The sequence below is a fragment of the Pestalotiopsis fici genome (genome assembly GCF_000516985.1).
Source record: "Pestalotiopsis fici W106-1 unplaced genomic scaffold PFICI_Scf_1, whole genome shotgun sequence".
NCBI lineage: Eukaryota > Fungi > Ascomycota > Sordariomycetes > Amphisphaeriales > Sporocadaceae > Pestalotiopsis > Pestalotiopsis fici.
This window is the reverse complement of record NW_006917091.1, coordinates 6,834,797-6,859,019: the sequence shown is the minus strand read 5'-3', so window position 1 is coordinate 6,859,019 and position 24,223 is coordinate 6,834,797. Positions and strand designations below refer to the sequence as shown.

Sequence of the window (24,223 nt, the reverse complement as noted above, 5' to 3'; positions counted from 1 at the left end):
ATCGCAATGCCAACGACCTTGTCACAGCCTCTACTGCATCATGGTCCTTTCTCTCAAGGCAGAAATTAGTACAACTTGGCGTCAAACCAACAAAGATGATCCCTTGTGTGCAATGAGGATGCTCTCCGCACGACGAGTTCCCGTCAAGATTTCACATGCTTCACCGCCAATAACCCTCAATGCCCTAAATAGGCCCAATAGGCACCGTGTAAGCCTCGTGGGATCTGTATGTACCTCTGTCCTGCTCCCATCATACTAGGTATATTGGCCTCTCCATCGAGACAACCATGGAATACTCAGCTGCTGCGGTATGAAACTCCTGGCTTAACTGTGTTGGCTGCAAAAGTAAAACTGCCCGGTGCCGCCAGTACATGGAAACAAGGATCGGGGCTTTGATGGTAAGTCATGCTTGCTTGATGTTCAACCACCACGGTCTGCAGACTCAGAGAGTCAGTTTTTTTTTTCGGGGAGGCGACAATGCCCACGTCAAGTCGGGGTCTTCAAGTTCCATGACTATTCTTGCATGCCTTCTTTCGTGCCTAGAGCAACTTGACGACTATGTTATGCTTTTACAGCAATAAGAATACAGCAAGTGTAAGTTGTGTGTTTTATTCTTCCAGGCTTGACCGATGACTTATCATGCTGACGCTACGATTATTCCTGGAAATGTTCCAAATGATCAGAGTCCATGTATTCCAGACGTACATCCTAGCCATGACTTTGTCATGTCTCCCTCCTAACGGTGGAAACATCTACCCATTCCGATCTTCGAATCATACATGCGCCGGCGCTTCGAGAGTTTCCAGCGTATAATCCCCTGGGAGAGAATGTCCGTCTCAGTTGTCCACTGCCAAAGAGATATCATAAATGATTGAGCTGCCAAGTCATGGGCATGAGATACCGTTTCATCTCGTTTCAAGCAAATCAGTCGCACCTGTCTCATGTATCACTTGACCTCCACGTTTGAGGCTTGAAAGAGCAGTCGAATATGATGCCTGAGATATTCAAAACCGACCGGGTTCATATACACACGAACCTCTCTACTCTATGCGAATTGTTTTATACTGACTGAATTGTCAAGTTGCACCATGGAATTCAATCACACTTTCGAATGTAACTTGTCACAGACAGGATGGATATACCACTGAAATATTAGTTAGTGTCAAGTAAACAATCAATATTGCTATTCAGGGTATCTTTCTATGCTTTTGTCCACCCAGTGCCTTGGGTTTGTGTGGCTCATGATTTTTATAATCCCCAAACTCCAAACCAAGCTCCTAATAAATACACGTCCTTCCTCAATGCTCTTCTATAGTCCGTACCGCGTAACACACTCCTCGCGGTGCGTCTCTAGGCACTCAAGGGCACAAACCCTGACGCCGCACTTCATGCACCGCACCCGGCCCCAGTACCCGCAGACCTCGCAAAACACCCTCGTCGGGTACCGCTGATCCTCGTCGTTCCAGCCTGCCTTGGCGTCGAGATAGGTCAGGGGCGGCGCCGAGAGCAGTGCCCTGAGCTCCTCGTCCGACGGCACGGGCGGTACCACGGACGTGAGCAAGGGGTCGTTGTCGGCGGGGTGCGGCGCTGGCCGGGGACCGTCGTAGGCTTGGAGGTACGCCGAGACCGAGTTTGTGTCTGCCGTGGTTGGTTCGGCGTCGGTCATTTCCACGTCTTCTGTTGGCGCTTGTTTGTTGCTGGTGCCGCCGGGCTTACTGCCTGCCGTGGTGGTGTCGGGCTTTCTCTGGCTCTGCTGCGGTGCGCCCGCCGTCCTCTCGCGTCGAATGGCCGCAGTGGCTGCCGCCGCCGCCGATCTTGAGCTGCCTCCCACGGCAGCGGCGCCCGTAATGGCTGCGGCCGGAATGTCCAGCCCGGCGCCCGCGGCGATAAAGTCGTCGAGGTGGTTGGCAAACGTCTTTTGGCTCTGGAGGATCTTGCGGACATTGGGGGTATGTTTGCTGTTTGCGGACCTCGATGATGTCGGGACGGGTATGACGACGTCGCGAGAGTTGTCGCGGTCGAGTACCTCGAGCTCGCGGCGCACTTTGGCCTCCTGCCGCGCCGTCAAGTCCGCATGGCTGAGGTTAGCTGGGCCGGTATTGCGGGCACGCTTGCTGCGCGACTGGTTGCCTGCGCCAATGGATGAGGTGGGCGCGGGGCCCGTGTCTGGTACGTAGGCCCAGCCTGGGGCGTTGGTCGTTCGCGCTGTCGCGACCTCTATTACGCCAAAGTTGTTCATTGTGAGAATCCCTCCTAGTTGTTGGATATGGAGTTTGAAGCCCGAGGTTGGGGTCTGGGAGGAGCTTTGGTTCACTAAATTGAAGTTTCGGGGCACCTGGCGGAAAGAGTTCCGCGCTAAACATCCGCTCTGCTATAAGGTCTCAGTAGTATATAAAGTATCTACCTAACCAAGAAAGCTGCTGTTATATGTGCATGCAGACCCAGAGTATTTGACTCACTTTAACAGAAGTGTTGCTACAAATATTTATCAAATCGATATGGACTAGAATTATACATAACTCGAACTCCATTAGGCCGTTGGATATGTGGAATACTCAGCCTACTCAATAACGTACAGAGAACCAGCAACTGACCTATGTGGTCCACCTGTGCGCTCATTGCAGAGTCCTCGTAGCAGAAATACAGACTGTAATAATATTGCTCGGGGACTTGATTGCTTTTAAGAATAGCGGGGATGTGAGCCATCATGGCCCGGTTCTTTTATTGACTTTGAAATTTTTGTCTAGCAGCTCGCAAGCCAATTTTCTAGGATGCTGATGCAATCATCCCACGGCAATTCCTCATGATCCCAACGCCTGGTCATATGTATAAAACCTTTTTTTTGTCGTCATGCTGCCAGTACTGTTTGTACCTCAAATACCCAAACACCGCAATGCCACGCTGGATTTGACCATTCTCTAATGGGAATTACATATAATACAATTACGGTGCAGGGTGAACAGTATCACGGGCGCCCTCAGCGCTTCCTGTGATCCTTGCCCTTCTTGTTGTTCTTTCCTTTCTTTTTATCCTTGGGAATCTCAAGAGGCGTGCCCTCGAGCATTACCGTCATAGTGCTCATCATGAACTCGTCAATATTGTGGATCTGCTCTTTCCATGCATTGAGGTCAATCTCCACTGGCTCTGCGGCTGATTCTTCGTAAAGCCCCAGATTGGAACGCCCGGGCGCAGCAGATGCGTCTCGGGTCGCGGGGGTGCCTTGTCTTGCGCTGGAAGCACCAGAAGCCGAGGCTGTTATTGCGTTCTCGTCGAAATCGGCGTCGTCTTCTCTAATCTCCTTTTCTGCAACATGAGCGGCAGCGACGTCTTCTCTGTCTTCGGCCTGTTCAAGAACCCGCCCAACTGCGCGCTCGCCGCGTTCTTCTGCTGTACCAAGAACCCGGTCCATGGCGTCACCCACCATGTCTTCCTGCAGGTCACTGCCAACATCTTTCATCACGTCATGAACGGACATTTTATTAAAGTAGTCCGTTGTGAAACCACCTTCCTGAATGACAACATCATCAAGCATTTGCTTCTGGCTGGCTTTTCGGAGAATGTTGGCCTCGATGGTATGCTCAGACACCAAGCGGTAGATGTGGACATCCCTGGTCTGACCAATACGGTGACATCTGTCCTGGCATTGCTTGTCCATGGCAGGGTTCCAGTCTTGATCGTAAAAGATGACAGTATCCGCTCCAGTCAGATTGATGCCCAGACCGCCAGACCGAGTCGATAGAATAAAACACAGAATTCTATTGTCATTGTTGAACCGATCTGTGAGAATCTGGCGCTGTTCAACCTTTGTCGCGCCATCAAGTCGAAGGTATTTGTGGCCGTGTATGTTGAGGAACTGCTCCAAAATGTCTAGCACTTTGGTCATTTGCGTGAAGATCAAGGCACGATGCCCTCCGGATTGGAGCTTGCGCAAAAGTTTGTCTAGTGCTTGCAACTTGCCACAGTCGTATTGCAACAGGCGTTTGTCGGGAAACTGAATGCTGAGGCGCATCCGAGCCTCATGCCAAGGATCAAGAGGTGTCTCCTTGGGCATGAAAGGAGAGTAGCGTACAGGCGCCGATAGACGCAGATCTGCCTCTGTGAATGCACCCACTCCCTTTGACCCAAGTACAAATTGATCAACATCCCTCGTAATGACTGCTGGAGTGATGCAAGCAAACTTTGAAATTGTTGTTTTCATTTCTGCAGCACGCTGATCGACATCCAACACCATGGAGCGCAGGAATGTCGAATCCTCCTCGAACCAGGCCATGATCTTTGCGGGAACCTTTGGCCGGGGCTTTGACGGTCTCTCGTTCGCGCCAATGGTGAGGAAATCCCGAAGCCATTTGCCATAGATAGGCTGTTGTTGGCATCGTAAAGCCGTGAGGTACACGAGATGCTGGAGTTCTTCGTATCGTCGCCGACGGGAGGCTCCTTCGAGATAGACAAGATTTGACTCGACGGTAGACGGGTCGCAACTTGTAGGACAGGCTCTGGCGCGTTGCTCTTGCGACTCACGCAGTTTCATCAAATCGTAATGTGTCGACAGCTGTGCAGTGCGTTGACATTCGCTGAGCGACAGATCTTCGTATATCGTCGGCATAAAGTTCAAAAATTCCAGGCTGACTTGCGTCATGGGCTTCTTTGCTAGAAACTTGTCTTTTAACAAGTGATTTGTGAACCCGTATTCGCCAATGACTGAAGTTCGTTGGCGGAAGGACGTCATGATGGGCCTCTCCACAAAGAGGTCCGGGTGATTGCACACCTTCCGTAGCTGCATCAGACAGTTGATGACGGAAATGTAGTTGCCGGAAGCCAAGGCCTGTCGCGTATCGGTGCGGGCGAGGAATCCATCGTACAACTCCCTCTGGCGCCGAGACAATCGGCAAAACTCAACATGCTCATACTTGGCTGGCATCTGCTTCTCGACATCTGCCTTGAGACGCCGAAGAAGATAAGGTCTCAAGACTTTATGCAGCTTGGAAATAATGGCACGTGCCTCATCGTCCATCTGCTCTCGGCCACTTTCAAGAATCTGCGACTCTGGCTTGCGGAACCATTCATGAAACTCCGCCAAATCAGCAAACCCACCCACACCATTCTCCGAAGGCATCAAAAAGAAGAGCAAGGACCATAGTTCTGTCAGGTTGTTTTGCAATGGCGTTCCAGTGAGCAGTAGTCGAGCTTGAGTGTTGAAGCCAAGAAGTGTTTGCCAGCGCTTGGACTGAAAATTCTTGATGTTGTGCGCTTCATCCAAAATCATATAATGCCACCGTCGCCGTTTAAAGACCTGCTGGTCTTGCAAAACGATTTGATATGATGTGATGCAGACATTCCACATGTCATCAGTCTGCCAACCCTGCCGCTTTCGTTTTCGTTCTTCAATGCTGCCGTAGTAAGAGAGGACTTTGAAACCAGGACACCATTTCTTGAACTCCATTTCCCAGTTGAGCATAACGCTTGTGGGAACAATGACAAGATGAGGTCCCCACACCTCGTGATGACAAGCCAAATGAGCCAGAAGCGAAATTGTTTGTATAGTCTTTCCAAGACCCATTTCATCCGCCAAAATACCATTCGTCTTGTTCTGGTACAAGCCTGCCAACCAGTCGAGACCAAAGTGCTGATATTCACGCAGTGTACCACGTAGCAAGAAGGGAATTTCCGTCTTTGGTGTATGGGAAGGTGAGGTCGATCTACTGACTTCAGGTTGATTTACCGTCGAAGCAGTATCAATTTCCGAGACCTTCGTGTCGGATGTCCTTGGGGACTGCGTATCATCAACGCTGGCTGAATTGGTCGCGATGCCGTCGGGCAAGGGACTTGTGTTCAGGCCATTGGTGGTAGGAGCATCCTCGACGCTAGGTATTGCTTCGGGTGCAGCACTCGTGTCCGCCGTTGCAATGGCAGTTGTATGGCCAGCCTTGACCTCCTCAACAGCATCAATGACTTCCATACCAACAGTCTCCAATTTCAGCGGCTCAGGTACAGCTGCGATTTCGTCGGGCTTGTCAGCTTCGGATGGATCCTTTTGTGTTTCTGCCTGTTCTGCAACCAATGCTGGCGACCGAACATCCCCATTCGTTTCGGCGGTTCCATTGACCATAGTCGAAGGCTCGTCTGCAATTGGTTCAGGGGCATCCTCCATTGGGGTATCAGGTATATCGTCCGGTTCAGCAGGTTGCTCATTTTGCAGCTTTTTCAGCTCAGACTTGCCAAACAAAAATCCCAACGTGCCCAGTGGCTCGTCATCCTCTTCATCACTGGCAACTTCAGATCCATCTTCGCTACCACTGTCCATTTCATCACTCGAGCCCATATCATCGTCCATGTCCACGGATTCGTCGCTGGTTTCATCATCTGCCAAGTTAGCCGGCGTATCCGCATCTTCTCCTGCTGCTGTTGGCTCTTCATTTCGAGGCAGGTCGGGGACATTGGCGTATTTTTGTCGAAGTTGTTCCTGGTTCAGGTCGGCATCGGACGTCGTTGACTTAGCATCATCCTCGTCATCGGACGATGACATGTTGTCTTCATCCCCATGAACACTTTCACTCGTCTTTGACTCTTCTTCCGAGGCCATACTGTCGTCACTATCGCCCTGCATCAGCTCGGTGTCGTCTTCTATCTCATCTTCTTCTAGCTCTTCTTCATCGTCTGTCGACAACGCTTCTGAATCAAAGTGGGCGCGACGAGCTTGTAGTTTGAGCTCGGACATGTTGACAGCTTCGTTGAGAGCAGCCTTGACCTCTTTCTGTCTCTTGGCTTCGTATTCCTCAAGCCGGCGGCGATTGATCTCAACACGAACATTCTCCCAGGTGCCTATTAATGCTTTGGCGACCGTCTTGTAGCGTGCTATCCACAGTGCTCTGGCTTCGGCCTCGATCTGTTCGGTTGATTTCGGTTGTCGGCGAATCCACTCGTCGCGACAGGCCTCTGCGAGCCTCTTGGCTGTCTGTTTGTGTCTTTGGTGCTCCTGAACCATGAGCTTTCGGAAATTTGTCGCTGCTCTCAAGAGATGATCGTACTGTGCCCATTGCCGTGCAGGTTCCTCGGCGACATCGGGCACAAACAATGCGCAACGCTCCTCGCTAAGCATTCCACCAGGCTTCGACTCGTCCTCGACCCGCAAAAGTACCTTGGCGTCAGCCTCCGCTTGAGCATCTGTGTAGGGAGGACCATCGTCGAGAGGATCCTGCCAACCTCCATCTTTGATGTCGAAGGTTGATGCCTTGTCGATGAAATCTGCGAACGTCTCTCCTATCTTGGGGCGTGCCACTGTCTGTCCAGGATAGACATTTACTTGGTTCGGGTGAACGATTGGAATGGCAGTCGCACGAACGCGCAGCTTGATCCTCGTTGAGCGCGGGCTTTCATGTTTTGAGATTTGTGAGTCACGCGCGCCAGACTCAAAGTTACCACGGAGATTACGTGCGCTTCGTTGTCTGGCAGATGTGCGCTGCGGCGATACTGGCGGCGGAGGGGAGGATCGTCGGCGACTTGATGTTTTTGAAGCAGACTTGGTGGTGGAAGGAGGAGGAGCTTTCTTGTTGCTGGCCGATTTGGATGCTGGAGTATTGCTCTTGACAGGAGTTGCCTTGCTGGACGAAACACCTTTATGCTGGCCGTTGACCTGCGGTTTGCTGGCTGGCGTTCCCTTTTGATCGCTCAAAGCGCCCCGTGTCATGCGCTTGCGTCCTTGAGGCTGCAGATCCAGAGGAACATTGTTGGTTCTCCCAGACCGGCGCTTGCCATCTTCAGTAAAGGTTGTTGGCGTGTCCGCTTCAAACTTCTTCCACGGTGGCGATATTGGCTTCGGTCTCTTCACCAGGGAATTAGGAGGAGGCGTCGAAAGTCGTGGGCGCTTTGCAGGTCTGTCGTCGAGGATGTCGCCAACATTTTCGACATTGGGCGCGTCCTGCAAGATCGAGGCAGAAACGCGTTCATCATCGTCGGACTTTACTGGCGTTAAATCAGAGTCACTGCTTGAATCTTGCGAAATATGGTTATGGGTGGTCGTGTCCAGAGGTTTCAGAATTGGCTTTCCGTTCTGAGCCGGGGGCGCATCAGAAGAGGGCGTGGTGTTTTCTTCCGGGGAAACATTGTCGTGTGCAGGTGCAGCATGGGGCGACGCGGTGTCTGTCATAGCTGTCTCCGGGGGGTGGGGAGGGAAGCGTAGGCCTTAATCTCGACGAAAGAAGCATTTGAGATGCTGAAAAGTAGATCTGCTAGTGACGACGGCGCGGCAGATTACTACAGTGAAGCCAGAGCATGTTCAGAGCTCTGTGTCGACCGTGGTGATGAAAAATGCTGTCTAAAAACCGATTTACAGGTGAATGCGAGGATTCGAAAAATTTCCCAATGATGCGTTTTCTGATGTTGCGCCTCGGACACAAGCCAAGCACCAAGCTCCAGCACGCGTTGGGCCCGTCTACTGCCCAGTCTGATCTCTTTTTTAGGCGTCAGTCCATCCATCCATCCATCCCCCCAGGGCCCCGCTCTTATTTCTGGAGACTGGATGTCGCTGGACGGACTCGCTCTTGGCTGGGACGTCAGCCACTTTAGCCCCCAATGCAAGTTTCCGGTGCAGTGTTCAGCTTTGATCAGGCCCAGCTACAGAGGGCCCACGTGATCTCTCCCGCGTCGAGCCACCAGCTCCACTGGGAAATCGAGGATTGGCCCGAGCGCAGCCACTCAGGACGAGCTTCATTCAAATGACCTCAAGCTATTCAACACTTGCAACCATTGCGATTCCGCATTTTGATCGGCATTGAGGCTCGCAACAAGCCAATGTATGTGCCAATTCACCTTTCAAGGACCTCATCAATTGTTCAGATACTGACACTCTCTCGGCAGATGCTTTCACGTCGAGTTGCGCAGGCTCCGGCCCTGCGATCGTTGGCTTCGCGACGAGCACTTCCCATTACACAATGCCGAACTTTCCTCCCCAACTCTCTGAACGACAAGGCTGTGTACGAGGAGAAGTACCCCGAGCCACCCAAGTTGACCGATGCCGAGGATCCCAACCAGGTTTGTCGGCCTTGATTTCTGGAGGGAGGATAGCAATGTTTCTCTGACACGGACTTGCAGAACGGTGGCTACATCAACCCTGCCCGCGTGAAGCGACAGTTCCGTGACCCCCACGGCGACTGGTGGGACAAGCAGGAGCGCAGAAACTTTGGCGAGCCGGTGCACGAGGATCACGATATGCTGGGAATGTTCACCCCATACGAGTACACCTGGATCTCTCCCGCCAAGGGCGCCGCCCAAATTGGTGCTTTCATTCTCACAGTCTTTGGCCTCTGCTGGGCGGTCGGTCAGGTGTATCCCGACAAGCAATCGTTCCCGAGAGAGTTCGAGGGAGGTCTTGAGAGAGAGCTGGGTGGACCGGGTGCCATGAGGGTTCGTATCGCAACGCCGTACTAGGCATATCGCAATCTGGAATTTGAGCTGACAAGTATACAGGCAAGATCCCCCGAGGACCCCGAGCCATACCAGACTGAGGAGTCCGAGGCATAGATCTTGTACATTTACAGCACGCAATGATACATGGGAAAAGAAACCTCAGAAATAGAAATATTAGTCCATTACCAAAGAACTCATACCCACGATACTCTGTGTGTTCAGTTATGGGGATGGTTATCTCACAACAAGACGCGTGAAACTTAGGTATCAATCATTCGACAATTTATTTCCTTGCCCATCGCTCTCGCAATCTGGAATCAAAGTATTACCAGTCATCATGGTCAAATCATGGGGCCAGTCACCATTGATGTTTATGTTACTACATTGAGGCCATATCAACTTGCTCAAAACTCTGCTTATAAGCAGCCGAGCTTAAGTCTATATGTTGTTTGTAATATGGTAATTCAGATTTTGATGCGATGGCTCCGATCTTTCTATTAGGCACCCCAAGAGCTCGGATTTGGAAATCAGTCGTTTCTCCATTTTGAAAGGCTTATTGGGAAAAACTTCAAATTTCTTTTTAGATTTCTCATCCTTAAAAACGTATAATAAGATATGAAAAGAGAGAAGAGAGAAAGCAATAATTGCCTAGTAATTAAATCGGTTGCATCGGAAAATCGTGGTTCACTTATTGATTTTGGATAGAATTAGACTGTGCAAACAATGCTTGACTACATGTGCATTCTAATGCGTCTGAGCCAACGATGCAGATGTGAAAAGCTGAGATAAACAAGATCTAGGGGCTTTGCCAATCCGCGATTGTGTCATGCATTACTTTCTCTACTGTTGAAGTCAAATAAGGCCAGCTTAACTTTGTAATAATTGGATACTTGAACATGATTCGCCGAAATCTCTATGCTCATTTTTCGCTGCACCTGTACAGTCCTTCAAACATGGTACCACGTGATCTCTTCCGGACATTCACTGATCCTCGTGTACCGTCAGCGTGATTATGCCCGTTGCATGCGATAGACCTATCTTCACCTAGTCTTCTGCTGAGTGAGGAACTTGCACTTCTGCATTGTGCAATCGTACATTCGTAAGAATGCCACGCCTGGATAACAAAGATTTCATGAGTTGATAGAGATCTCGACACCACTTGTTCTTTTCACCATCATAGACAGAGCGAATGTTGGCGTGAATTTCCGAGGCGGGATGCCATTCATGGATAAAACGATTTCCCAGTAGGGTCTCTGCAATATCCAAGATATTCCATCTCGTTCTATCCATGTATGAAGGATTTCTGAGAATGGCGTCAAAGCTTCTCAACACTGTCTCGACTGTCTCACACCATGTAGCCTTGGTTTGACCTGAGTAGGACAAGTTTTGTAAGGTCGTGTTGATATATCCAAGCATGAGGCCGACTGTACGTTGCAAATCATAATCTCGAGAGGCTCGAAATTCACCTCCTGGGAGATTATGATCCAACAAGAAGTCATCCCTGGACAAAAAGTGTAGAACACGAACGCAAAATATCAGTATCAGATCGCCAGTCCGCTCCCACCTCTCCGAACACTCGGTAGGAACATTGACATTGGCAAAATCTCGCGCCCAGCTTGACCAGACATCGAAACTCATTCTGGTCTCTGCTCCGAATTCGTGTTTGTGTTGAAAATCCACTTGCAGATAAGTGATGATTTCAAACAAGTCTGAGACTTCTTCCAGAGATTCCCACTTCGAAGCAGTTGCATAGGCCAACAGTGACTGGTAAGAATGCAAATTGCTGGCAAATTTGCAGATCTTACGCAAACCATCCAAGTCTCGTGTATCAACACAACCGTAGAAGGGGCCTGGGCTAATATCCACCGATTGCTCCAATGACAATCCGTAGTAAGATTCAAAATAGGAAATTGAACCCCAATCTCTGAGCTGCGCCAAGCGTGCCAAGGCAAATTTGGTTGCATTTCTGGCTTTATTCATGAGTGGTTGTAGCTTGGGAGATTTGAAGGGCCCGGAATATAGCTCGACGTATATGATGGATTTGACAATATTTATTCGTTCCGATGACCTTGTGAGCAAAGCCTTGTTGATCAATTCGACGTACTTGTCTTCATTGAGTTCGCATAAACCAGCTTTAATGAGTCGAAACAAACAGAAATCGCCTCTTTCGCAAGCGCGTTCGATGATAGCCATACTGACACCTCTTGATTCCTCGTTTTCATCAAATTTGAGTCTCTGGCCGAGAGAGTTCTCATTAAGGTGACTGGCGTGCACGGAAACTATGTAGAGGAACCAGAAAATATCAGGAAATGCTATTTGAGCAACATTCGTGACTCCGGCCTTCCGAAGCATGCAAGACACCATGAATATGTTCTCTGGCTTGTAAAAGCACGATCGCATAGCCAATTGCAAGGGCGGCTCAACTTTGTAGATATCGAGACTTGCGCCTTTCTTCAGAAGAGACATTACTGTTGGGACATCATTATGCTTGACAGCCTCCTCGAGCAGCGGTTGCGTCGCATAATACGAATCATAAATAGAAGCTCGCATCGTAGCCCACATTAGTGTGCTGTATTCGCGATTTCTTAGAAGTCCTAGATATGTCCTGATAGAATAGCCATGCATTTGAATCAACCAGTCGGTTGGTTCAGAAGCCCTGAACGCTGTCGTAATACGGAGAAGTTTATCAGATAACTGAGAACTTAGCCTGAGTCCCTTCTCGATTTTCAAGATTGCGTTGAGGTATGGCACAACGGATAGAAGAGCTTTCACCCCAGAGCTGCCACGTAATTCCATCGAGAAGAGAAAACAGTGTGAGTGCAGTATAGCCCACCGCAGCCGTCGTGGAATATGGAGGACCGTTGCAGACCCCCAGCCAACCGTATCAGTGTTTTGGAGCCTGTCGTCTTTGTTCCAGGGTAGATCGCTGAAGCTTGGATCATCTAGCAGCCGTCTGAAAAGGGGGGTCATCAAAGAAGTGTCGCTCATATGAGTCGTGTGCGGCAACCAATTCTCCAATGCATATACGAGAAATTCAAATTTTTCCGACATGTGCTTTGAGTCTTGCCGTGTATTGCTGGCCATGGACAGTGTTACGCCTATATCTCGATCTGACAATCGGCGCGATTTCATTGCTGCTTTGGCCAGCTTTCTTCCGACGGTGCTGAATGGTTTTATTACGTGAGACACGATTTTTTCTGGTACCCTTCCCGCGTACATTTGTGGTACGACTCCTGTTGACACACGCTTGTCAAAGACTCCGTAGTTGAGGTAAGTGATTGTTACATCACCCATATGAGCAATAGCGCTTTGTGCCGAGAAGGACCATTGTCCCGATTCAAGTGTTTTGTTGTGCAGAAATTGAGTCACACTTTGATGAAGCAGACGAACAGTTCCCTCTTCCTCGTCGATGATAACAAGACTGCCACAACAAGCCAATGTTGCATATATGTTGTTGATCATATTGCCGGGGTCCCAAGATATGTTTCCTGGTGTCACACTAAGGGCTTCTCGGAACTCCGCAACTGTAAGCGGTCTGTTTGCTCCAACGAGAATCTTCAGAATGTTCGTTTGGTAGCAGTGGCCCTCCTGTTTTGAATTCTGGAGAATGCGCCGAAATGTCTCGCTCAAGGTTTTAGGCAAGTCTTCTAAAGCTTGCCGTATCAAATTATCTGTTTTTTGAGCGCAAATAGTGTTTAGTTGAAGCGCTACCCAGAGAAACCTTTATACGAATTAGAGATAATGCAATCACATTCAAACAAGAAAGCACTTACATTCCATTTGCGCCGTGCAGCAGCGCCTCCCGAATGGTCATCAGCAAACTCGGATCACCGATAGACAGGTCACCAAACTCTCTCAGCCGCTCAAGTTCTGCTTCTACGAACTCGCGAATGTCTGGATTGTCATTTGGAACAGAAACAATCACGGCCTGCCCTTCGATCCAGACTTTCGCTTGCAGACCGTCTGCTTGATCTCTATATGAAATGCATGAGAGTATACTGCATTCTGCACGTAATCGTCGCAAGCCAGTGCAGATCAAGTCAAACTCTTCTTGGGGGCACTCGTCCACGCCGTCCAGAATTAAGCGAACTGCTTTCATTCGCTTGATCATGGTGGGTAGTAGCTCGAGTATTTTGTCGAAGCTCATGAAAGGAGCCGAATCACTGAACACTGAGTCCATGATATCTGTTTGAAGGTGTCGCTGAGAAATCTGTGCCGCGAAAGACCCAAAAACAGTCTTTGCTTTGAGACTTTCTGGAATGTCATGCCTGCAAAAGAAGTAAATTGTCGTGTCTTCGGGACAAGAAAGGCTCAAGTCGTCTATCATATTTGCCATGATCACGCTTTTACCGCAACCCATCTTGCCCGACAAGAGGAGGCTCGGTGGGCCCTGCTTCTCTTTCCATTGCTTGTACTCAGCAATGCCAACGAAAAACGACGATGAACCACGCTTCCGAGCCTGCTTCCATGGCGTTTCATAGTCAAAGGTAGAAAAAGCATTCAGCCATTGAAGGCGTTTGTCAATTTTTCGTTGGAGGGAGCTCGAACCTATTGAGAGACTGAGCCATTTACGGATGTTGCTATTCTCAGCCGCCTCACGCTCAGTAGTCTGAGCTTGGAGGAAACTGGCCTCGTCCTTGATGAGGTGGGCCCAACGTTTCAGCTCTTCCTCAGCGTTGCGGATCTTGGAGTCGCTCAGTGATGATGTAATCTGGCCGATGGTCGATTTGTGGCTGAAATCATGAAAGTAATGACACACCTGCACAACGATGGTCATGTACTCAGCCAGATAATCTCGAATGTGTCGAGATCTAGCATACAACAGAGCGAGGCCTTGGTAGCGCGGTGCCGACCGTCCAGCCGACATGAAAAGCAGAGAGAGTCTTTCCATTCCTGATGCTGACAACGTTACAGCCTAGATAGCGACTCATTAGCCATGATGAATCTTCCAGTGCAGCTCCAGGTCTTCTCTCACCAGTATGGTCATTCGTACAACGGACCAGACACCACAGGCTATCAGATTCTGGGAGCCGCCTACCAGAATATCGCCCAAAGCAGCAAACTGCTGCATAGCTTGAAGCATATTGGTGAGCCTGGGTCCGAAGCACCTGCCTGATCCCAGACGTCGTTTTGCCTGAGCATCCACCTCGGCCGTGAAGCGCATAACATCGTCTACAGTGGGCGATTTGCTCTGTGACTGAGATTTGGATGATCTCAGCCTCGCCTTGTCGTCGGAAGAGAGGGTTGCCTCGAACTCCGACAGCGCCTGTGCGAGCCGGATGTCGGCCTTCAAAGGCCCTGCCCTCAACAGTGCTTGACTCATTGGCGTGTATAATGCATTTCTTCCTTTAAACAGAAAAAAATGTGAGGTTGATCGTCCATGTTTGCGCAAGGGCCCGTCAAAGATGCCATTGTGAGATCAAATATCTGCTGAACCACACCACCTACTATTGGGGGAAAGCCCCGCGTCATGGGACTTGAGTATGCCTTAGAGAATGCCTCGCTGACCAGGTGCATATGCAGTCCGAAAGAGGTTGGCATGAATTGGTTAAAGACGACCGGGGTCTGCGTATCCGTCTGGGTTCAAGAGCTTTTGCTTCGAAACTGCAATAGCCGTCTACCTAGGTACGCCTTGGAAGGTACACTTCAGCTGTTATTCTCGCGAAGCCAAGCATTAGCTACCTCGGAGCACAAACGATGGCATATCTGCATCACGATCAAGTTTGTCAATAGTCTTTACTAAAAAAGTATTATTAAACTTGAATATCCCAGAGACAGGAATTGTGTAAAATATGAGGCGGGATATCCGAGAAGACTATTGCGGAAGTGGTGCATTTGTAGACCTTGGGAGCAGATGTCCCGGCGCGGGTATTATATATTATATTTCTTTTGGTATCCGTCGTAACAACTCTTTTCGTTCACTTTTCTCTTCTTTCAATTATCTCTTTATTTATCGTATACATTATCTCATATTCTTTTTTTTTTAAGACTTGAAACGTGAAAAAGTGATGCGAATGCTATGGGGTTGCGGGTTCTCCCTCTACCTTGGAAGCTCGCACGCACTACGCTGTGATTTAGCGGGGAGTCTTAGAACATAAATGTACCTACTAGGTAGGTTAGTCAACTATAGCAGGGCCACAAACACCAAAAGTTGACAAGTGCTTCGAAGGTCCACTGCAAGCAAAATGAACCCACCAACTCTAGTTTTGGAATTGAAAACAAAACACAATCAATCTGTGCAATAATCCCACGCGAACTATATGGAGACTATCTGGTGCCGCATCGTCAGCAGAGAGAATTCAACCACTTTATCAATTATCAGCAACCATACCGATCCTCTAAATTGGAGGCGGAAGCCGATTGCGTTTACGATGAGAACCACCATGGCGGCCCCATAGCGGCCGCCTCCGACGACGATACGGAAATCTTTATTCGCTGACGCTAAGGCCGAGAAGCGGCGATAATGATATTCAAGAACCATCGCTCGTCCGCTCTTGGGCAGAGCGCATCACTTGAAGTTTTCTCTCATTTTCATACCCAAGATCAAGTCTGAAAGTTATTGCATAGCTCTGTCACTATGGGACGAGTAATCATCAAGAACACGACTGTGCTAACTCTGGACTCGCAAGACTCGTTTTTCTATCCCGGCTTTGTGGAGATCAAAAATGACCGGATCTGGAAAGTCGGTCAGTGGTCAGATGACATTGACCTCGACGAGAAGGATGGAGATACTTTGATTATCGATGGCCGAGATAGATTAGTCATGCCTGGTATGGTAGATTTACACTTCCATACAAGTATCGCCAAGGTTGGTGGCCCACCAACGTCCCGAAACCCGCCGCCGAACAAATGCTAATAATACGTGCCCACTACCCAGGGCTTCAACGATGATTTACCGCTCTGGGAGTATCTGGACGAAGTCTGGTATCCGGCTGTTCGCGCGGTGACGCCCGAGACAGCCAAGGTAGCGGCGCTGTACTCGTACATTCAAGCCGTCAAGACGGGCACAACGGCCGTCAATGACATGTATAGACATTTGCCGTCCTTGGCCGCCGCGGCCGAGCAAGTTGGCCTCCGTGCGGTATTGTCAAACGATGTCGCACTGCCCGAGCACCGGCTCGATACCGTCGAGGACAACGTTGCCGCGTTTCAGCAAGTGCATGGCGCCGCCGACGGAAGAGTCAAGGTCTGGATGGGTATTGAGTGGCTCCCTCTAGCGGACATGGATCTTTTGAAGCAGGTGGCGCAGGCGAAACGCGAATTGAAGACGGGACTGCATCTGCATCTATGCGAGTCGCGATCGGAGATTGCCGACTGTGCAAAGAAGCTTGGTGGCAAACGGCCGGTGGAAGCGGCGTACGAGGCGGGCTGTGAGTCAAGTCAAGTCACCTTGGAGGATCTATTGCTGACATACAATTCCTTGCGTAGTACTCGGGCCTGATACGGTCGCTGCTCATTGTGTGCACCTCTCCGACGAAGAGATTGAGCTTCTAGCCCGAACTGGGACACATGTGAGCATCAATTCTGGCAGTAATGCCAAGCTCGGCAATGGCATCGCACGGCTTCAGGATCTGGCAGCTGCGGGCGTCAATTGCGGCATGGGCGTCGATGCATGCGAGTGCCACAATAGCTTCGACATGTTTGAAGAAATGAAGATTACGAGCTATGTGCAGCGCGGATTGCACGAAGACCCAGCATTGGGACGCCCTTCCCAGATGCTGCGAATGGCGACTCGCAATGGCGCAGTTGCTTTGGGCATTGATGCCGGCACAATCGAGCCGGGACGCAAGGCCGACCTGGCGATTCTGGATTTGAAGAAAGATATGATGTTCACGCCGCTCTTGAAAGCACCACTTGACGCGCGCAGAAAGCAACTTGAGAGCCATCTTGTTTTTGGCTGCAATGGCACCGCAGTCGAGACCGTCATAGTGGATGGAAAGATCATCGTACAGGACAGGAAGGTCTTGGGAGTTGACGAGGATCAAATACGAGAGCAAATGGACTCCATATTTGGGGAGATTGTGGCTGATATGGAAAGAAAGAAAATGGTACGGTCAAAGCAGTAAATTTGTCGATTATTGAGTAGCTCATGGGTGCCCTATGTACTTATTGACATTCGGCTACTAGCTAAAAACTCGGGTACCGTAAAGGTCCCCCCGATATTGCTCCAGTATTTTATCAGTATAATCGCCAGTATACAGCAACGATCTTCAATAGCACTTCACTTGTGAATTCTTCTTACAAGTCGTATCTCCTCCTTGTCTCCAGTGTTCCATCATGAGTTGTACCCGGTGTTTGTGCCTCTTTGTTGTCTCTGGAGTAAACCCACATCATCAGCAAGGTGATGGGTATCGCAGCCGCGTACAGCACGAGAATCGCCAAGAACGCATGGGGGTATTTCGGAGCATCAGACGATCGGAACAGCTGCGGGCCAATGATGCCTCCAAAATTGCTACCCATGACCACCATGGCAAGCCCCAGGCTTCGCCGGCTGGGTGACCTCGCATTGATGCTGACCCAAGCATCGTTCAGACTCTGTGAGACGGCATTGCCCCCGCTCAAGAGGGTGAAGACGGCGTAGAGAGTCCATTTGCTCGCGCTGGCGTCCTTGCTCACTCCCAACACGGAGCCTGCGAATATAATGGACCACGCAAACGCCAGGATGCAAAATGGGCCGCGCCATCGTGTGCGGTCGGAGACGATGGAAATGCAATACGAGAATATGAGGACCAAAACACTGCTGACCGCGCTAAGGAGATTCGCATTCACCTTGGAGAAACCAAGAGTCTTTATAACGAGTGGCCCGTAGAGCTGCAAACCACCTTTGGGTGTCAGGGTGACAATATTGAGCAGCATGTGGAGCCACAGGCGATAGTCGACAATGGAATCCTTCACGTCTCTGAAAGACATGGAAACCTTGTCCGCCTCGTTGTATTCGTCGTCCGCCACGATTCTCGCACGCAAAAGCTTGCGCTCATCCTCGCTAAAGAAGTCCCACAGGCCATGAATTGGCCGCGTATGGGCAGGACTTCGGGGAAGAAATAACACAAACACTAGGAATATGAGGAGTGTAATACCGCCTTCGACTGTGTTTAAATGTCTTAGCTCCATGGACGTCCTGAGTTATACAACACAATTTGAAGTGGCCATACTTACTTATGAAAAGCCACTGCCATCCAGACAAGCCGCCAAGACCAGCCATCTGGAGGATGCCTGCAGCGACGAGAGGCCCCACGGCTGCAGCCACGTAGTTGCCAAAGTAGAAGACGGATGTCTTCACAGCGAGCTCGCTCTTTGTGTAGAATAGGGCGAGCATATACATAGCTCCAGGAATGTAGCCGCCCTCGAACAAGCCAAGCAAGAAGCGGGTTGCGTAGAACGAGTGGATGTTTGTAACCCAGGCCTGGCAAATGGCGACGGTGCCCCACACGAGCATCTGGAATGTTAGCCACTTGGAGGCTCCGAATCGCTGTAGAATGATGTTGGACGGAATCTCGGCTATGGCGATCCCAGCGGACATGAGTTGGTTTCCAAGGTTGACATCGTCGGTTGTGATTCCCAGGTCCTCGGTGATGGTATCGGTAAGGGCGTTGCTGATGTTGCTCCGGTCGAGCTGGAGAACGAAGAAGCCGCTTATCAGTAAGGGCAGGAGATAAAAGTCTAGTCTGTAATGTTCACAAGGTAAGCAAAGCTCACATCATGGTCCTAGGGCTGTTGCTTTCCTTCTACGATCTAGAAGAAGCCGAAGGTTAAATGTAGAAAAGTAGTGTGGAGCACTCACTTTCTTCGGATCACTTTCGTGTCCTGATGGATCCCTATGATTTCTCCTGCTTCATTGTCTACTTCGTCGACAAGCCTCTCATTCTTTTCAGAATGAATAGTCTCCATGTTCGTGCGATGGATGAATGATATCTCGGTTGCTTCTTTTTCCTCTTTTGATCCCCCGAAACGAAATCAAAAGAAGGTATTTCATGCTTTTCCCAAACCGACATGGTCCAAGAAGCACGGCATCAGTCAATAAATAAGCAAGGCCAAGTCTTCTATCTACGTTCCAGGTCATGTAATTGTCAACCCTTGTTTTGTGATGAACACAAGAACACAGGCTCCTTGCTGGCGTACACTCGTGGGGAAGTGGGGGCTTCGGAGGTGAGCGTCGGCGATGAGCGCAGCCGGGAGTGCTGGCGAAGGGTTTGCGGCGCTACTTGTTCCGTAAGAGCTCCGGTGCCGTCCCAAGCATGACCAAGTTGATCGCTAGATAATGACACCACCATTATTTATTTATTTTTAGTTTATTTATTGGTTCATTGTGCCCAGCAAACATTTCCTATTTATATGTTTCAGCGGTCCAGTCAGGAAATTTATGCCACCTCTTTCTCAGTCGCACCGCAAAGTCATTGTCCACCATGTCCAAAGATCCTTCACGCCCCAACATTGTGCTTGCTCTGGCCGATAATCTCGGCTGGGGTGAACTAGGATGCTATGGTGGTGGCGCTCTCCGCGGAGCTGCTACCCCGAGAATCGACAAGTTGGCCACAGAAGGTCTCCTGCTCCATAATTTCAACGTTGAGAGTGACTGCGTCCCGACCCGGTCGGCTCTCATGACCGGCCGCCACCCCATCAGAACCGGGTGCCGCCAGTCAGTCCCGGCCGGCTTCCCGCAGGGTCTGACGAGATGGGAAAAGACACTAGCCGAGTGTCTCAAGGACAACGACTACGCGACTGCCCACCATGGAAAATGGCACTTGGGTGATATCCCCGGGCGCTACCCTTCGGATCGTGGCTTCGACGAATGGTACGGCATTCCGAGAACTACCGACGAAACACAGTTCACGTCGGCGCTCGGCTACGATCCAGAAGTGGCAGAGCTTCCATACATTATGAAAGGCGTAGCTGGTGGCGAGTCTGAAAATGTCTGCGTTTACGACCTAAAGCAGCGGAGGCTCATCGACGAGACACTGGTGGAAAAGTCAAAGGATTGGCTCTCCCGACAGGTCCAGGATGCCAAGCCTTTTTTCCTTTACCACCCTCTCGTTCATCTGCATTTTCCTACACTCCCACACGAGGATTTCAGAGGCACTACCCGTCAAGGTGACTTTGCAGATTCCATGGCCGAGATGGACTACCGGGTCGGTCAATTGCTCGACCATGTCGAGGCACTTGGCATCGCTGATAACAATGTCTTCATCTTTGCCTCGGACAATGGACCTGAATTTCGAGAACCGTATCGGGGAACCGCTGGCCCTTGGTCAGGCACGTACCACACAGCTATGGAGGGCAGCTTACGTGTGCCCTTTATCATTCGCTGGCCTGGCAAGGTTCCTGCCAACGTCACGTCCAACGGTATGGTGCACGTAACCGACCTCTTCACTACAATCTTGTCCATCACAAAATCAAGTCTTCCGAGCGATAGACCCATTGATGGTATCGACCAGTCCGAGTTCTTTCAAAATCCGTCGGAGCAGGAGTCAAAGCGGACCGGCTTCTTATTCTACATTCGAGAGGAGCTCCGGGCTATCAAGTGGAAGGACTGGAAGCTTCACCTTGTCTGGGAGCCCAAGGTCAATCAGTCTTCTGGTAGACTCGAGTCTCCTTATCTTTTTAATATAGTAAGGGACCCCAAGGAAGAAACAAATATACTTCCGTACAACACTTGGGTGAAGCAACCCATGACAAAGCTCAAGACCGACTTTCTGAGGAGTCTGAAGAATGACCCTGCCCCACCAGATCCTCTCAAGGAGTTCTAGATCATGTAGAAGACAAAAGTGTTATAATGGCAGATAAATATAAGCTTCCTAAGTTGCACCACCACTGACAGATTCAATTCCCGTGACGAAACCGTTTACCAACACGTCTGTAAGCGCAAATGGTATATCCATTTGTAGATCTGCATACATCCGATCCAGAAAACCCTCTGTCCCGGTAAGTTCTCCAGTAGCTGCGTTTTCGGTCAAACTGCTCAGGTTATGCCTCGGATTGGATATCTGATCTGCAAGCTTTTCGAAAATGTCCCTGTAAGGTTTCCCAGAAGGATATCTTTCAACCATGCCCCATAGAACCGAGGAGCATGAGTTGATAGAAGCGTTCAGTTCATCGGCATTCAGAACCAGACAAGGCCTCATCCTAGAGACATATATGCAGTAGATGACTGCTACTCCGCTCCGGAATAGATTGTGCACGGCGCGCCAGTAGAACCTGAGCTTTCCTCCACGAAAGACTTGGGGGTATGAGTGAACACTTTCCATGGCGAATCGACCAAGATCTCCGAGCTCCTGCTCTGAAAGATCTGGAAAGTGAAAAGATGGATAATAAAGTAAAACAAGAGCATTGAGGCGGGCAGCATTGAACAACTCGGCAGGTGCCAGCTGGCTCGTGTCCCAATAAGAAGGCAGGACACTCCCCCACTCATCGAGCCGTCCATGCATGGCTCGCCGCCATTGAGACTTACCGTCAGCATGGATGCCCGAGAACGATCCTTTCTGACTGATGGCATTGTAGATGTCGGATTGTATCTGGCGACCTTTGAGGAGATGTATGGCGAGACAGCGCTTTGAGTCACCCTCGACCTCGGTTGGGAGTGGTGCTTGAATTGATTGGTCGGAAATAGAAACAGGACGACCGACGACGAAGCACAGGGTTCGTTCGAAAGAATAAGTACACCAAAATAACCACCTTCGTCTGTCGAGTTCGACGCGTTCAAAGTGCGCGGTCCTCACATGAGAAATGTGTAGGTCCAGCTCAATCGCGAGACGTGTAGCCAGACCAATAAAGTGCCAAGCAGCAGTCAGGTGTGCAGCGAAAAAACAGTATTGAATAATAAGCAGAAGGTTTGTCAAATGATCCAGATCTCCTGTGCAAAGCAGGCCAGGATTCTCTGACAAGAGCTGCACGCAATTTGCAAAAAAGGCTTCAGACCTCGACACGGGCACGGAGCTATCGATCCTGTTGAGTAGGAAGATGGCGGTGGCGAAAATTGCAAATGCTTGGAATTTGGCATGAGCCATGTCATGGTTCATTGGTAAGGTTCCGTCGCATAAAGGCTCGATCGTGGCCAAAAAGTCGTCTTTGGATTGGAGGATGGGCGAAAACATGTCGCAGTGCTCAAAATATACATCAACCAGCCGGCCGACAGTCTGCTTCGGAGGCCAATCCGCGCGAGCCTCATAGGGCAAATCCATAACGAATGAATGATGCCTGGCCGACCGCTGCTCAGACGATGGCAGCTCTGAGAGTGGTCCTATGAGAAGAGAGCGTAGAAGCGAGTGACCGGTTCCAATGGAGCGTGCAGAGGTTTGGCTGAAGGGGTCGGATGGTATTGCGGCCACAGCTATCTGGCCTACCAGATCATCATCATCCACCGGGGCACTGCCAGAGTGATGCGACTGCAACGGCGCGGTCCAACCCGTGTCGGTATTTGAAGAAGTCGCAGGGTTGGACATCTCGTCTACATCAGAAACACCATGACGCATGAGCTGCAATTCAAGGTACGCCACTCGATCTTCAAGATTCTTGATGTAGCTACATACTCGTCGTCAGTCAGCATGGATAAAGGCATCCATCCCCTGGCAGAAAGCTAGCAGGAGGTGGCCATAGTGATGATTCTAACCGACCTCCGAGGGACTTCATTGCCGTCGAAATCGCTACTCATGCAAGTCACTCCAGCTCGTTGGCAGCTGGTGCACGCGGGCAAATTCTGGTCGCATCGTTGCTTGCGCGATCGACACCTGGCGCACGCTGTGACATTTGCGCGGCGGACTTGAGTTCGGCGTCCACGATTAGTCCTCAACGGCGTGGACTCGGTGGAATTGTCCATTAAATCGGAGTGATCCTGATCCTCTTCTTGATTCAATCCGATGATCGGACAAAGTCGTGCATGAATGCTGGATGTCGCCAGGGTATGTATGATGTACCAAATCTGTATGGGTGAATTTTAGGGATTCGCGAAGCTACATTACCTTACAGTCAGGGTAAGTAGTACCTAACGTAGGCGGTATTTGGTGGGCGCTGAGCGCTGAATGTTTAGCGGGCACCTGCCGGCGCCTGTCGCGGGAACGTCGGGAACATGCATTGGACGCAAGCAGATTCTAATCTTTGTACTAGGGAATTAACCAAACACTTTTCTTCTATGCATTATTCCTCCTTATTTTGACTCTGTTCACAACCAGTTGTGGATGTAGAGACCATTTTGCACTCAATCATCAGATACCTGATCTCTCGCACGGCTGCCCACCAGAGTGGAGCGCAGTACTAACTTAGTCATTATAACATTACATAGCGACACAGGTTGTAGAGGTTGGGTAGTCTCCCGTAGGCAGCTTTGACGACAATGGAAGCCTCGCTCAACGTGACTTGTACTTTTTCGGCAATTACTCTTGAGCCGGTATGTCTATATGCAGACACATATCATTCTCTGCAAGAATGTTGATCCACTCGCCGTTTCTACAAGAACACGGCCGCGTGGAATAATGGACATCGCTTGCTCCATGACCTCTTCACCATCCACAGGCAGGGCACCGAGTAACTTGCGGTTCAGATCCTGCTATGGGAATCGTGCTGCGACATGCCTTCGGACATGATAGTCCTAACCCAACCCCAAAGGATGGCGTGAGGTGTGTGTCTGCACTACGGAACAAATTACACCAGGGCATTATCTCAGGGTCTTTGAGTCTCTTGGTAGTGGCGGGTCAGGCATGCGCAGTGGCGCCAAAGAGTGAAGCATACTTGAGATCCACCTGGGTTTCGCTCATCGCCGGTGGACAAAAAGCTGGTGTCGGTTGCGGTCCGCCTGCCTTGAAATAGTAATGGACAGCTATACCCAATCCAG

At 50.1% G+C, this 24,223-nt stretch overlaps 8 protein-coding genes across 8 annotated transcripts; 3 read left to right on the top strand and 5 right to left on the bottom strand.

Moving 5' to 3' along the window:
• Positions 1-1,309: 1,309 nt before the first annotated feature.
• Positions 1,310-2,239, bottom strand: PFICI_02006 (uncharacterized protein; the record flags this gene model as incomplete). Its single annotated transcript, XM_007830587.1, has 1 exon — positions 1,310-2,239. The coding sequence occupies one exon, from the start codon at positions 2,237-2,239 to the stop codon at positions 1,310-1,312; it is 930 nt and encodes a 309-aa protein (XP_007828778.1).
• Positions 2,240-2,977: 738 nt separating this feature from the next.
• PFICI_02005 (Helicase SWR1) lies at positions 2,978-8,143 on the bottom strand (the record flags this gene model as incomplete). Its single annotated transcript, XM_007830586.1, has 1 exon — positions 2,978-8,143. One exon carries the CDS (start codon positions 8,141-8,143, stop codon positions 2,978-2,980), a length of 5,166 nt encoding a protein of 1,721 aa, XP_007828777.1.
• A 710-nt stretch (positions 8,144-8,853) lies between these two features.
• Positions 8,854-9,516, top strand: PFICI_02004 (uncharacterized protein; the record flags this gene model as incomplete). The annotated part of the gene is made up of 3 exons (XM_007830585.1): positions 8,854-9,027; positions 9,088-9,399; positions 9,463-9,516. 3 exons carry the CDS (start codon positions 8,854-8,856, stop codon positions 9,514-9,516), a joined length of 540 nt encoding a protein of 179 aa, XP_007828776.1.
• A 930-nt stretch (positions 9,517-10,446) lies between these two features.
• PFICI_02003 (uncharacterized protein) lies at positions 10,447-14,725 on the bottom strand (the record flags this gene model as incomplete). The annotated part of the gene is made up of 3 exons (XM_007830584.1): positions 10,447-13,123; positions 13,176-14,317; positions 14,378-14,725. 3 exons carry the CDS (start codon positions 14,723-14,725, stop codon positions 10,447-10,449), a joined length of 4,167 nt encoding a protein of 1,388 aa, XP_007828775.1.
• Positions 14,726-15,979: 1,254 nt separating this feature from the next.
• PFICI_02002 (uncharacterized protein) lies at positions 15,980-17,468 on the top strand (the record flags this gene model as incomplete). The annotated part of the gene is made up of 3 exons (XM_007830583.1): positions 15,980-16,210; positions 16,280-16,772; positions 16,831-17,468. 3 exons carry the CDS (start codon positions 15,980-15,982, stop codon positions 17,466-17,468), a joined length of 1,362 nt encoding a protein of 453 aa, XP_007828774.1.
• Positions 17,469-17,640: 172 nt separating this feature from the next.
• Positions 17,641-19,290, bottom strand: PFICI_02001 (uncharacterized protein; the record flags this gene model as incomplete). Its single annotated transcript, XM_007830582.1, has 3 exons — positions 17,641-18,488; positions 18,559-19,067; positions 19,184-19,290. The coding sequence occupies 3 exons, from the start codon at positions 19,288-19,290 to the stop codon at positions 17,641-17,643; spliced, it is 1,464 nt and encodes a 487-aa protein (XP_007828773.1).
• Positions 19,291-19,805: 515 nt separating this feature from the next.
• Positions 19,806-21,146, top strand: PFICI_02000 (uncharacterized protein; the record flags this gene model as incomplete). Its single annotated transcript, XM_007830581.1, has 1 exon — positions 19,806-21,146. The coding sequence occupies one exon, from the start codon at positions 19,806-19,808 to the stop codon at positions 21,144-21,146; it is 1,341 nt and encodes a 446-aa protein (XP_007828772.1).
• A 48-nt stretch (positions 21,147-21,194) lies between these two features.
• Positions 21,195-22,838, bottom strand: PFICI_01999 (uncharacterized protein; the record flags this gene model as incomplete). The annotated part of the gene is made up of 1 exon (XM_007830580.1): positions 21,195-22,838. One exon carries the CDS (start codon positions 22,836-22,838, stop codon positions 21,195-21,197), a length of 1,644 nt encoding a protein of 547 aa, XP_007828771.1.
• Positions 22,839-24,223: the final 1,385 nt, after the last annotated feature.